The 13526-nt window shown below is 34.5% G+C and overlaps 1 protein-coding gene across 1 annotated transcript in view; it reads left to right on the plus strand.

Annotated features, from left to right (window-relative positions):
• DIAPH2 (diaphanous related formin 2) overlaps window positions 1–10879 on the plus strand; it is a 251755-nt gene extending 240876 nt beyond the window's left edge. The window contains exon 28 of the mRNA XM_075161966.1: window positions 6313–10879. Within this exon, the coding sequence (XP_075018067.1) occupies window positions 6313–6377 (65 nt within the window). The 3' untranslated portion in view covers window positions 6378–10879. The remainder of the gene's footprint in view (window positions 1–6312) is intronic.
• Window positions 10880–13526: the final 2647 nt, after the last annotated feature.

Consider the following 13526-nt stretch of genomic DNA (forward strand, 5'->3'; position numbering starts at 1 on the left):
CTGGAGATTGATGGGCTTCCCTGCTGTCTTACAGTATATCAATTCTGCTTCTGTCATATGTTCTATCAATTCCGATTTCCAAAATGATTTACCTTTCATTGTTGGTAAGCTAAGCTGATGAAGGTGCATGCAGTCAATAAAAAATAACAAAGTTAATTCTTGTCATGGGTTGCTCTTTAAAGCATTTGATAATATGCTGTTACATCAAATGACATTGTAACTTGGCTTCAGTTTTCCCTATGTGTAGATGGTTCAAGGAGGAAACTAGAGGCTACCCAGGCTAAAGTTATTTAAATTTATTCTGACTTGTCCCAGTTTTAATCAATGACGCTATATAGAAAATATTTAGTTATCTCTGTCAGGAAAAAAAGTGACGCTTGTAAAGTGCAATTCAGATTTCCACCTTTTTCTAAAGAAGAAATGCCGATATCAATATCACAGATGCAGTGTTTCCTTCTTGGAATTATCATCTGTTGTGACAGTTTATCCATTTAAAACATTCTTAAATGACCAGCTAACTCATTTTTTGTGTAATCATCCCATACTTATAGGAAATTATCTTGCTCTTCTGGTTGTTTTCCATGTTATATATGTTTGTGGTGCTTGCTGAAATACCTGGAACTGTATGAGTATTTTCCCTTGGGTTGCTCATGAAAACAAGATGTGTTTCAGCAGGATTTCCCATTGAACAAAATTTTACATGAATGAATAAATAAATATTTGATGTAAATGCTTTCATTGATTCCCAAAGGCATAGGCCATACAAATTCCCTTACAACATGCATTTCTGCATCTTTTGCATAGTCAAAATTATTTCAAAAAGATGAAATTTTAAATATTTTATTATTTGCTGAGTGTTCTACCTTCTTCATGTGGTCATTTTCAAGTCAACTTAAGCTGGTACCTTCTTTCTCTGAGCATTAAACACCTTTTATTATTGTCAGCTGTCGGAAGGTTAATTTTTTCACCTTGGGGTGGTTAGTCAGAAGGCAAAAAAAGGAAAAAAAAAAGAAAAAAAGAAAAAAAGAAAAAAGATGTAGTGATTGTGCAAATTAATGGTGTGAGCTTTTTAAATAAATTAGCATTTCAGAGTTCTCCTTACTGAGGCTCATGCCCTCCAGCATGTGCTCCATCACAACAGTTGCTAGCTGAGCACCCAATGCTGTACACTACCCCTCTTCCAGATTCAAATTTTGGCACTATTTTAAGCTCTTATTAATGTGATTAACATAGCATTTATTAACTAAGACATTCTTTAAAATATGTGTTGATCAGGCATAAGGGTTCTGTGACCACTGTCTTTGAAGAAGGCAAAATAGTTCTGGTAGTATTCATTCCTGAAATCCCTAGTCGTCTTTTTAGCCCATTTTCCTGCAACATTTAGGTGCTTCGTCTTCTGCATACAGATCGATGTTTCAAACTTTTGTTTTAAAAAAAGGGCAAAAAGTAGTTATCTGCACCAATCATGTTTGGTTGTTATAGTTTTTTTGTGTGGTTTTGGGGGTTTGGTGGTGGTGGCTTTTTAATGCTAATCTAGCGGTGCTGCAGTTACTTCCATTTAGAATGAACTTAAGTAGTCTTCTGATGAGCACTCTACGAAAGTCTGCAGGGAAATAAGATTTCAAAATCAGGCTAGTGTTTGAATTGACTGCTGTAATTAAGGCACAAAGAAACACTTTTAATGCTTTAACTGACTGGAAAAAAAAGTATTTAATCCTGGGGAGTTAGTCAAGTAAGGTACCAAGCCCAAGGTAGCAGTTTATAATACATTTATAATTTTAATATAAGGCATGTCAAAGAGAGAACTTCTTTTGTGGTTGGATAATACAAATTCCAATCGAGTACCTTTGAGGTATGGTTTTGTAGACTCTGTCTTTTTCTATTATCAGATATCTCAGTCTCATGACTAGTCTGTTCGATTGTACAACGTCTATATTATTACTAGCATTGATTGCTCATAAAAAGTAAGGTTTGTAATTAGGAGAGCACAAAGTTACTACCTGGAAGAGTGGATAAGAAGAAAATGAAATGGAAAGGTCACTTAATCTTAGTATTGAAGTTCTGCAAAATATCATTTATTTTTCTTCTAATATAACCGAGGTTTATGTTGATAACAAACTACTGAGTTAATAAATCTGTTGCAGCTATTGAGACTTCTCTTTTAGCAACAGAACTAATGAAGGAACATTAAGGAAAGGAAAAATACATTTTGCAGAGTATAGTTTTTGCAAAAATATTTTCCTCTCCCCTACCAATGTGTTTTTAATTGATTGTAATTTCTAATGCTTTATACATACAGATTATAAGGGAGAACGTCTTAAGGGTGAAGTTTTCAAATTCCATAAAATGAAAATATTTGTCTAAAAATAATTCTTTAGATGTTTTTTGTTGACCTCATGGCATATACATGTACTTATACACTAAGCTTATTGTGGTTTTGCTTCTTTTTTTTTTACATCAGTAGATTCATATTACTTGGTAAATGCTGTGTATGTATCAAAGCACCTCTACAAATATCTTGCATGTTGTAGATATTATTTATTCCTATTTCGGTACTATATTGAGTGCAAGAAGACTTGAGCAAGTAATTGTTATTATAACAAAGCCCATGTATATCTTCCAGTGGAGGTGTAAAGTTTGCATGGTCCAGATTGCATTCCAGTATTATATATACTAAAAAAGAACTACTGATTTGATTTCTCAGTATTTAATTGTATATTTACTTCATTTGAATTTGATCCAGTTAGCTAAAAGATGAAGATTATTTTATGATACAAAAATATGCTTTGTTTTCCATTTTAATCCTTCATTGCTCTACCTTTTACTGCTACAAGAAAAGGTCCATTCAGCTGGTTGAGAGCTTTTAAGTTCATGTGTTCATTTCTGAGACAGATGATAACGTCTGTAATAGGAGCATTGCGGATGCTTTTTAAATGGCCTACTTTTAAGAGATGGACATCTGACATTAAAGTAAGAAACAAAGTTTTCATCTACATAGGTAGATGGGTTACCCAGAAGGCATGACTGATACACACAGAAACTATTATCATCATTTCTAGTCATTTTTACATGCTTCTAAAGTGTACACCTGAGCCTTTTGGCTATGATTTTTGGCTTAATTTTAAATACGCTTAGGTTACTGCTACTGCCTTTTATTTTCACTCCCTACCCCCTCCCCCCCCAATACAAGTGAATAGTTTTACCATTTATTGATGTTATATGTAGTTTTATGTTAGAATAGCCATAGTCATGTTTATAAGGCAGTCTTGCTTTGTGTTGTATTCAATATGGTCTGTAAAGTTAAAAAAAGTAAATACAGCTGTTGGAGATAACTGAATGTGTATGTTGAAAGTGTTATAAATGTCATGATTTTTAAAAATTTTTGCTTGACTCACTGAAATACCAGCCAAATCCAGTTTCAGATCCTAATATGAAACCCTTTGTTTTAACCGAATGAATATGTTTATACATATACAAGCACATTTTACATCTAGTGAAGAAATGAGTCATTTCTTTATGTGTATGTATATATGTATGTACACATACTAATGCTTCTTTTTTTAACCAGATGTAAATACACACACACACAAGGTTGCTTGCAGACTCACTGTTGAATAAAATAGGTCTCTTTATAAAGAAAAAGAAATACTTTATATTAACATCCAAAATTTTCAGATATGTTAAAGCTTTCACGTTGATAGTAACTAAATCTAATCCTCCCATTCCTTTTTTATAATGACCTGAAAGTTTTATCGAAGTGTAGTTTATATCCTGCTTGCCTTTGTTTTTGTAAGACTCACGATAAAGCACTCTAAGCTTTGCAGAAAAATCTCTTGCAAATGCTGACATTGTTTCTTACTGGTAATACCTGAATCGTTGTATCCCAGTTCCCTTGATTAGAAAAACCTTGTGATTCTTTCCAGTCTATCTTGAATCTTTCAGATTTGTATTCCTATCTCTAGAAAATTAGAAACTGTAAGTAGTTTAAAAAAATAGGTAACTTCTAATAATTGGGAAAATACTTCATTTGTCATCAGCTGAAGAAGGATATTATAGTGCTTCTGGTTTTTACAATTTTGTTTGTGTTTTGTTTAAGTCCCAGCTCAGTTGTGCAATTACAGGAGAATCTGAACTGTCATTTGCAGAAAATGTTTGTCTCTACCATGATGAAAAAAAGCAGAAAAGAGAAAAATCTAAAAAAAAAAGTATGTTCTTAGGCTCTCTTAATTTGTTTTTAACCTGCACAGTTGACAATCCTGAAATTATATCGAGACATAGTCTACTGGTGAAGGCACTTCTCCCCACTGAGAGCAAGTATTCACTGTTATAGAGGAACAGAAGCACATTTGAGTTGATGACTCTCCTTGGGTTTTAGACAGCGTTTTTGTGCTTTAATTTCCAGTGCCTAGTGACACTGCAACCAGTGTAGAGATTTATTCCCATGGAAAACAGATTGACTTAGGGTAATTTGAATACTTTATGCATGGATAGATTCATTAGAAAAGGGAGGCAAGGCAGAACTATAAAAAGAACTAATAATCTTGCTAAAGGAGCCGTTAATTCCCTATAGCATTGGAGACACTTTCATTGAACAGGGAAAAGGAAGGTTGATTTTGCAGAGCCCATGCGGTCTCCGCAGGCATCCTCTGTTCTTTGTCCAGAAACAGATCACAGAGATTACTTTCTTTGTCTTCTCCAGACAAACCTTATTTAATGTGCATGGACCATTTCTGGCTTTGTTAGCTTAGAATAGAATTACAAAATGGTTGAGGTTGGAAGAGACTTCTGGAGCTCATCTTGTCCAACCCCCTGCTCAAGCAGGGTCATCTAAAGCCAGTTGCCCAGGACTGTGTCTAGACAGTTTTTGGATATCGCTAAGGATGGAGACTCCACAACCTCCCTGGGCAACCTATTCCAGTGCTCAGTCACCCTCACAGTAAAATAAAGTGTTTCCTGATGTTCAGAAGTACCCTCCTGTGTTTCAGTTTGTGCCCGTTGCCTCTGGTCCTCCAACTGGGCACCACTGAGAAGAGCCTGGCTCCGGCCTCTTTGCACTCTCCCTTTAGGTATCTATATACATTGGTGAGATCCTAGATTGGTCTTTGCTCCAGCCTTTCCCCTGGTCGCTGGAACATGGTGATTCAGTCAATAGCTTTTTCTAAGAATGTGTTTCTACCCATCAGACGTGTTGGGGTCCGTGCTTTATGCCTGAACCTGCTGCTTGGCCCAAGTTTAGCACTCTCCCACAGCAGTGGCAGTAACACATGTTTTTATAGTTTGCTGCACTATGGAAACAGGTAGAGCTAAATCGGCTCATTTGGAAAAAAGCTGAGAAAACCTGTTTGCCTGCAGTTTGTCCGTCAGACTTTTTGCTTCTGAAGTGTCTTTGTTTTACAATATTCCAGTAGGACGTAGGAGTTCCAGCCATATATTGGGACGCCCTGATGCTGTAGCAATGTAGATACTGTACTGATGCAAACAAAGAGCAGCAACCCGAGTATGACATGAGAGAATAGAGAAGGCTAGGTCAAAAGTAAGCAGTCACAAAAAAAAAAAAATTGTGTAGGAGGACCACATTTTTAAAAAGAAAGATCAAAACTTCCAGAAAACTAAGTGGGGGTTAATTTTCTGCCCCTTTTTGTGTGTGTGCATGTGTATATTCATCGCTTTAAAATTTTATTTTAAAGGCATTTAGGAATGTGGCTGGTACTTCATGATTGTTTTCCTGTGACAGAGACATATTTATTATTCATTGCAATAATTGCTGTGTAATATTTTATACTAAAAGTTGTTCACATTGCACAATCAGGAAATGCTTAGGAAGTGGCTGATTTAACTGTTCTATTTTTAACTCTGTACCAAATTATAGTGAACAGTGTAAGTGCTTTTATACTTGTGGCATCTAGTAGGCTTTTCCTACTAGTAGGCTTGACCACCACACTGGTCAGTACATTCTCATGAAACTTGAAATGTATTTTTCCAGAGCTTCTGTGCATAAATTGTTTATAAAATAAGATTTTTACCCAGAATTTCAGTTATTGTGTGCTGTTTCCAAGGGGACTGTGTTTCGGGATTCTTCTAATGCTTTTATCACCCAGCTTCTCTGATCAAGAAAGTAATTTATTGCTGATTGCGGAACTCTTGAACTCAGTCTGGCAGCTGCAGTGTGAAACTTCTCTGATCCAGTCTCCTAGTTACTTATTTACATAGAATTTGAAATTATTTTCAGGGCTGTTTGAAAACCTCTTGACATTGCATTACCCATGTTTCAAATCTTATGGTGATTTGTGTTTTCCTCTCTTTGTATTACAGATAACAGACGAGTAACTTTGGAAAGGTCTCGTTCTCGCCACAATGGAACAATTGCAGCTGTATGATTCTTCTGATGCCAAAGAATTAGTGAATCGTTTTATTTACAATTAAATGGATATACTTTGAAAAGAGTTTATCATACAAATTGGCAATGATCATAAAGGAATACTGGTATTGATTAAATGAGAAGGTGTATAAATATTATGTATTTTAAAAGCTATTGCTAAATAATCCACATACTGTACCTTATTACCCCAGCTACCAAGATCTGTAAACAGTGTTAAACAGTAGGATATATTTCTTATTTTCTTAATGTTCTTTCTTTCCCTCCCCCCTCCCCCTTTTTTTTTTTAAAAGCTGGCAACTTACATGAAAGGAGTTGGGGATTTCTAGGTTATGTTTTATATGGGTAAGAAAATACAAATTTGTTGGAAGAATACAGCTGTGGATTCCATTTGCAGTTCTAATTTGGACATGAAAGGAAAAAATAATAAAATTGTATGTTAATAAATCCAGAGATGAGCTGGTCTACATTATCAGAATCTTTTTTGTAACCACAAAAAAGCAATGCATAGCCCCAATGAGGTTGCTGAAAATCTTATCTCAATGTAAAGCCTGGTGGATTCAGCTATTTTGGCTGCAAGTAGGATATACCACATATCTACACTTTCGGTGATATGATGATGTATAGTTACTTATCACTGCTAAAAAAAAAAATTAAATAAAACAGAGCATAGGATTTTACCAAAATTAAATGATATCAAGGGCAGGATATGTTTTTAACTGTATCTAAGGAGGGATTTTTCTAATTATGCACTTATATTCTTTATAAAGATATTTGGGGGAAGATATGATTGTCCTATTTTAATTATGCTAAAAATACCTTTGTGTAGGTTTTTAGAGACAAGCTACATTATGAAGTTATTCAGAACTGCCTCTGAGTTTTTCCTCTGTTTCTCAGGTAAAATATGTAGCGGGATCTCTACTGGTGGATTCTAGTGCTGAGGGTTTAGCAGCTAAGAACAAATTTTCTACCTGGAGCACTATATAGCAGTGATCAATGATTGCAGCAGTCTGATTTTTCGGGATGCTCCTCCCATTCTACTTCGTATACAGGCCCCTTGCACTGCAGTACCTCAGGTGAGCAGTCAGTTTAGTAGCTGACACTGTGTATGTTCTGCCACTCAATGGGAAACTATAGTTCCCTTTTCTCCCCAGACTCTAGTTGAATGTACAGTCTGTTTGGTGTTCAGGTCAGTCTTCACCATCCTTTTTACTAAAAGTTCGTTGCTTATCTGGATGGGATGGAGGAGTTTAAGTGAGAGTTCCAGTGGAACTACTCATATGTTGCTCAGCTATGATATTTTAAAAAAATGGGTTACTATGTAGTAGATGGCACTTGTTCTCAAATTATTATTGTTTTTCACTGATTGATGAATTATTATGAATACTTTTATTGCCTGGTGTTATGGCGAAGTTTTTTTTTTTAATGTTATATAAAGAATATTTGGAAGGTAAGGTGTCACATTGTTTTCTGTGCACAAACTGCTAGCTCTAGAGGAGCATTCGATATTGGGGCAGTGTAACTTTGCACTACTGCTTGAGCCAAGCATCTTTGTACAGTAGATTCTTTTTGCTTCTCTGGTAAGATACTCTTAAGACTATCTGACTAGTTTGGGATAAATTCTCACAATTTCAAACTACAGTGATCAATATCCAATTATTGTAAGAAAAGATACAGCTCCTTTTTCAATGTAGTATTGAAATAATTTTTAAAAACATTGTCTTCAAAGGAAACAGGGGTTTTGCTCATTGCTATATCTCTAAACATAGGAATATGACTGAAGCCTAGTGAAATGTGTGCTGTCAACTAATACTCTTCCTAAACTGAGGGTTTTTGTGTTTTTAGTAACAAACTAAAGAGTTGTATGGTACTTCAGGAAAAAAAAATGCATGCAACAGGATTCTGTCTCCCTGTTTATCAGTAAGAGATACAGAGAATTATATCCTGTTTTGTGTAAGGTCAACATCAACCTTGTATTGAAGCATAACTTTTTAAAATGGAACTATTAAATTTACAGTTATAAAAATGTGCTTAATATACAAAGCCAGTTTAAAAGGATTAGATTCATAATGTCTATATAAATTTGTACTACAATCAACAGTGTATTAGAATTCAAATTTTAAAATTAGCATTTTTCTGGGATTTACAAGTATTGGTATAATCTTTATATGTGAAAACTCAAAAGCTCATAACAGAATCTTTATACTGTAGCAGTAATTATTAGTGCATGAGTTTTTCATTTCCATGGGTTATATTTTTTTTTTTTTTTCCCAAAGCTCTGTGAAAGCTGACTACAGATTTTCAAGAACCAAATCTTAGGAAAAAAAAAGCAAATCCAAAATAACAACATATCTGATGCTTCTATTTTACTACTATTTTTTTGGTATTTGAAACATTTATATAATTTAATGGACATATCTGTTAGAACAAAAGTGTCTTTCAAAGGAAAACTAGCTTAGAAGATAATTTATGTAAATATAGGGTGCTCGTATTTATGAAGTCTAAAATATTTTCTGAAATTGATGCTGGTCACTTTGTCTTTTGATAGTTTTTCAGTCTATATTAAATTGCAGATATTTTTAATGTTTTTATTATTGATCTACTTTTCAGAGGTGTCACATGTTTATCTAGAAATGTAGAAGAGTAGCACCTTTTTCAGAAATGCACTTGCCTTATTTTCTAATTTTAAAAAATGAAATATATCAGTTAAATTATATTTGTATTCAAAGTAATCCCAGAAGGAAAATCGCTGGAGGGTTCATACATAAATTTCTTGCTAATTATGTTTCACTATACGTCCTCTGAGACATTACGTTAACAATATACCAGCACATCTGTTTGCATTCACATTTTACCAGTTACAAGTACTGAAGAGATTTTTTTTTTTTATAATGTTACACTGTTTACATTTCTTAGTTTATTTAAGAGGAAGATAATCTTACCTTTGCAATGAATTGAACTAAATTTGCAATTGATATGGGAATGAAATGTTTAAATCATATACAAATATACATCTCTGTTGCTTAACTACTGGCTGTACAGAAATGTAAAGACACTAGACATCTTTTGCTCAAGTTTTATGCAGTTTACTGAGAAAAAAGTGCAACACAGTTTGTCATGTATGTTTGTTTGTGATTCAACAAATAGCCTTTCCCAGCACATAATTGATGTTTGGTTTAAGTGGTAATCATATTACGAACTGATGCTAAAGCCAAAACAAAATTAGTGCCTCAGAGGGCATTGACAAACAGCTTCAGGAAGTATTCCCAGAAATAATATTACATAATTTGTTCTGGTTTTAGACAACCATGGTCAATTTGAAAAATGTTATCTAAAATTATCTGGTCTTTCTTGAAAATTCAGATACAAATGCAAGCATTCCCATAATTCCCTTCTATAATATGCAAATAGTAATGAATATCTGTATATTTTTGCATTTTTGTGTGTGGTATATGTACTACCTCAGACAAATGCTGTACAAAACACAATGTTTTCATGGTTTCTGTCCAAGCCACAATTCCTCAGTGACCTACTTTAAAGTCATCCCACAATATACAAATGGTTTGCAAAACTCTGAGAATCTGGCTGAGTTTTAGGTTTGGCTCTGGAAATCCTCCTATAGCTTTCATTAAGAAAACTTTGCAATGTTCGGCTTTTGCATCCCTCAGGCAAATCCTGCTTTGATGGGTGAATTTAGTACTTCCTATATTGAGAATGATATAGCTAGTAAATATTTAAAACTGGTAATAGTTATGTGGGAGCAAACTTACCTATATATGTAAATTGCTTCTTATCCATTAAACAAAGGCTTGGCTGAATTATACTTTAATGTTTGCCTTCAAATTGCTGAGAGGTCAGGCATAACAAATGCAAAGTGATAAAGCAATGTAAAGCCCACCTCTTATGTGCCATACTGTATTTGCAAGTTATTCATTTTAAAATATGTATTGTAAGAAACCTCTACATCTCTTCTTCTGCAGTATCTACACACACACCCACGCATGCACACAAAATGTAAATAAATTTAAAAAATCAAAGCAGATAAAGCCAAATCCCTCAGCTTCAGGTGTCTCTATTTCAGATCACATATTGCTTTTGTGCACAAGAAAGGCAGTTGTGTAAGCCTGTGAATTCTGCAGTCCTGCAAGCTGTCACTCAGCACCCACTGATGTCATTAGAAGGATGTTAAAGGAGAAAGATTTATTCTTGTAGTGCTTCTTTTAGCACTGTTTGAGGTGATACATATGCCACAGAATGTGAACAATAATCTCTTACAGTTTAGTCAGTCTGCGATCATGCACCATTTGGTTTCCCTTTTGGAAGTCACATGACTCCTGATGCCAAAAAAAAAAAAAAAAAAAGTGACAGAACTCATGCATTTCTATTTTTTAAACAGCTTTGTGTTTGTATGTAATGTTTAAAATAGGAATTTGATGAAATCACAGCCTGGCCATTGTTAATCCATGTATTCTGAAAACTGTAATAAAGATATACATAACATGATTTTGCTAGGTGCGCCAATGTTTTACTTGTTTACAATGATTATTACCTATTGAGTACCATCACCTCAAAATCTGTTTTTGTTATATAAAATTATCACGCTGAAATTACTTTCCATTTTAGCTTACTGACATTTTATGGATCTCTGGTTTTTTTTTTTCCTCTGAGATGTCAATTATATTTTACTTGAATTTGGGGAAGAAGATGCCTTTTCCAATGGAGGAGGACTTTAAAAACAAAATAATTCAAAAAAGTATATAATTTTTAAAACCCAACATTAAATCATGGCAATACCATTTTATTTTTACAAAAATAACAATAAAAGGGAATCACTAAACAAATTACATGGGTTCATATTTATTTTAAGTGGCTGGATTCCAGTATAGACTTTTTAAGACAGACACATAGTCAGTCAGACAGCTATTGTTGGTATTTTCCAAATTATTTACTTCACTCGGTTGCAAAATGGTCTTAACGGAATAGAAACTTGACAGACTTTTACCTTCAAAACTGTATATTGCACTTCAAACAACTTAATGATGTCACCATAACAGACTGAACTGCACAACAGTACTGAGAGATAGCATTGAATTTCTGCAATAAGTACTTAAGATTCTAATTGAATGGAATTCTAATGAATATGATCAGCCGTGTTGATACAACTCTCCTTAAGTAACTTTTTATATGTGGAAAAGATATGCCAAGGGATGGTCTAAGGCACCATTTTATTTTTAATGAGCTGAACTGTAGTTAGAATGCACTATTTGAGATATGGTGAACCAGTAGAGGTTTATTTTCTTACGGGATTAACGTGAAAAAAAATGAAAACTTCTAAGTGCCAGCTATAAATGTAAATGCTATAATTGTCATGATTAAGAAAGATGTAGTAATGGTGTCCTACATATACCATATTCTTGTTCCTTATTTTTAGGTAAATGTTCTTGACTTTATATTGTGGGAGTCTGTGATTCCCATCATCCTTTCAGATATTTTTGGCTTTGGGAGATTGGCAGGCAGAATTTGTCCTGAAACAAGTAGCAGGTACCTTAATACCTTTCTCAATGGTAAATATTTCTGTTGCTTCCTCACATGCTTAAGAAATCCTGTATGTGAACTTCAGAGTGATAGCAAGTTATGGCGCTCTGCCACATAGGTAGACTTCTTTCTTACATTTGGATACTTTCTGTAAATTTGAGCTGTACTCCTTCCCTCTATTATTTCTTCCAGTCATCATCTCAAAATTAGCTTTTCTACATTTTTTTAAGGAAGTCAATATTACTGGACTGTAGTAAAATTCAATTGATTTGCTCAGAGTTATTTGATGAGTACTTAATGGCGGTAATTAATCCCTTTCAATAGATGTGAAACTAAAATTAAGAAGAAAAATCCAAATAAGCGTTTTTTTTTTTTGCCTGTAGTCTGTGAGCAAACACTAATTTAGTCCACTTAAATTCTCAAGGTACTGAAAGCTGTTTATTTGTGTTAGTGTAGTAATGAGGCCAACCTAAGAAACCCATCTGAGAGGCAAAGGATATTATCTCAGGCGCCATGCTAACAAAACCACACAGCTTTTTTATTTCAGCTGGGTCTCACCCTGCCTGCTGAGGGCACGTGCAGAGCAGGCTTGCGTCAGCCTGCAGTATTCTGCTGTAGATGTACACAGTGAGGCAGCAGTAGAGCCAGGTCTTCAGGCCAGGTTTTTATAAGGGCAATGTGCCCAACCTTCTTCCATTGAAATAATTGATCTCTGAGTCTTAAGGGGCAAATTATCTGTGAGGCACAGATGACTGAAAAGCCCTGTGAGTGCTTATCTGCTTTTTAAAGTGCCTGAGTCCTTAAGAAAAAAAGGTCCCGATAAAGCATTGCTGGGATCTGGTGTAAACTAATTCTAATTCTCCACTGACATTTACACCAACCCCACGTACCCTGGCCTCTGACCTGTAGAAGTTACTCCCACAACATTCGGAAATGTATGTTTTTAAACAGCCTTTGAGAGTACAACTTGTGACTTGATGAATAATTATCAGACTGGCAATTCAGTGGCGTAAGAGATTCACGTCAGGCTGTTATTGTAGCACTTTGGTGATGCCCTGAAGTGACTCGGAAGACTACTCCATTTGTGGAAGAAATTGTTAATGATCACACTTTCTCAAATGTTCTTTATCTGCTGGAGTAGTAAAAAGGGAAAAGGATTACTTTGCGGAGATAAAAACAAGTGCTAATCAAAGGTATATATATTACAAACTATGAATAAAGTTGTAAATACAAAGAAATAACATTTAAAATGCACTACAGCTGGATTCCATACCTATTCAAGTAAAGTTCTTTTACTTAAGTGGTACAGGATCCGTCAACTTAAAGAACAGCAGTATTCGCAGTTTAAAAAAAATACAGACTAAATCAAAAAAATAATGAGAATTCAATGACTGAATTCACTGCTATGAAGAGAAATGAGATTACAAAGGCAAAAAGTAATGACAAACCTGTAAAAAGGCCTTTGCACTAATGTAATGAGTAGTACTAAAACCAAACAGAAAAACAGAAGCAAATTTGCCTACATGCATTTGGCACTGAGCATAATAGATTTTGAAATTGATCTGTTATACTTTAGTGAAGATTGTGGGATTTTGAAAGCTGTGGTAACACAGAA

Source organism: Calonectris borealis, chromosome 13 (genome assembly GCF_964195595.1).
Source record: "Calonectris borealis chromosome 13, bCalBor7.hap1.2, whole genome shotgun sequence".
NCBI lineage: Eukaryota > Metazoa > Chordata > Aves > Procellariiformes > Procellariidae > Calonectris > Calonectris borealis.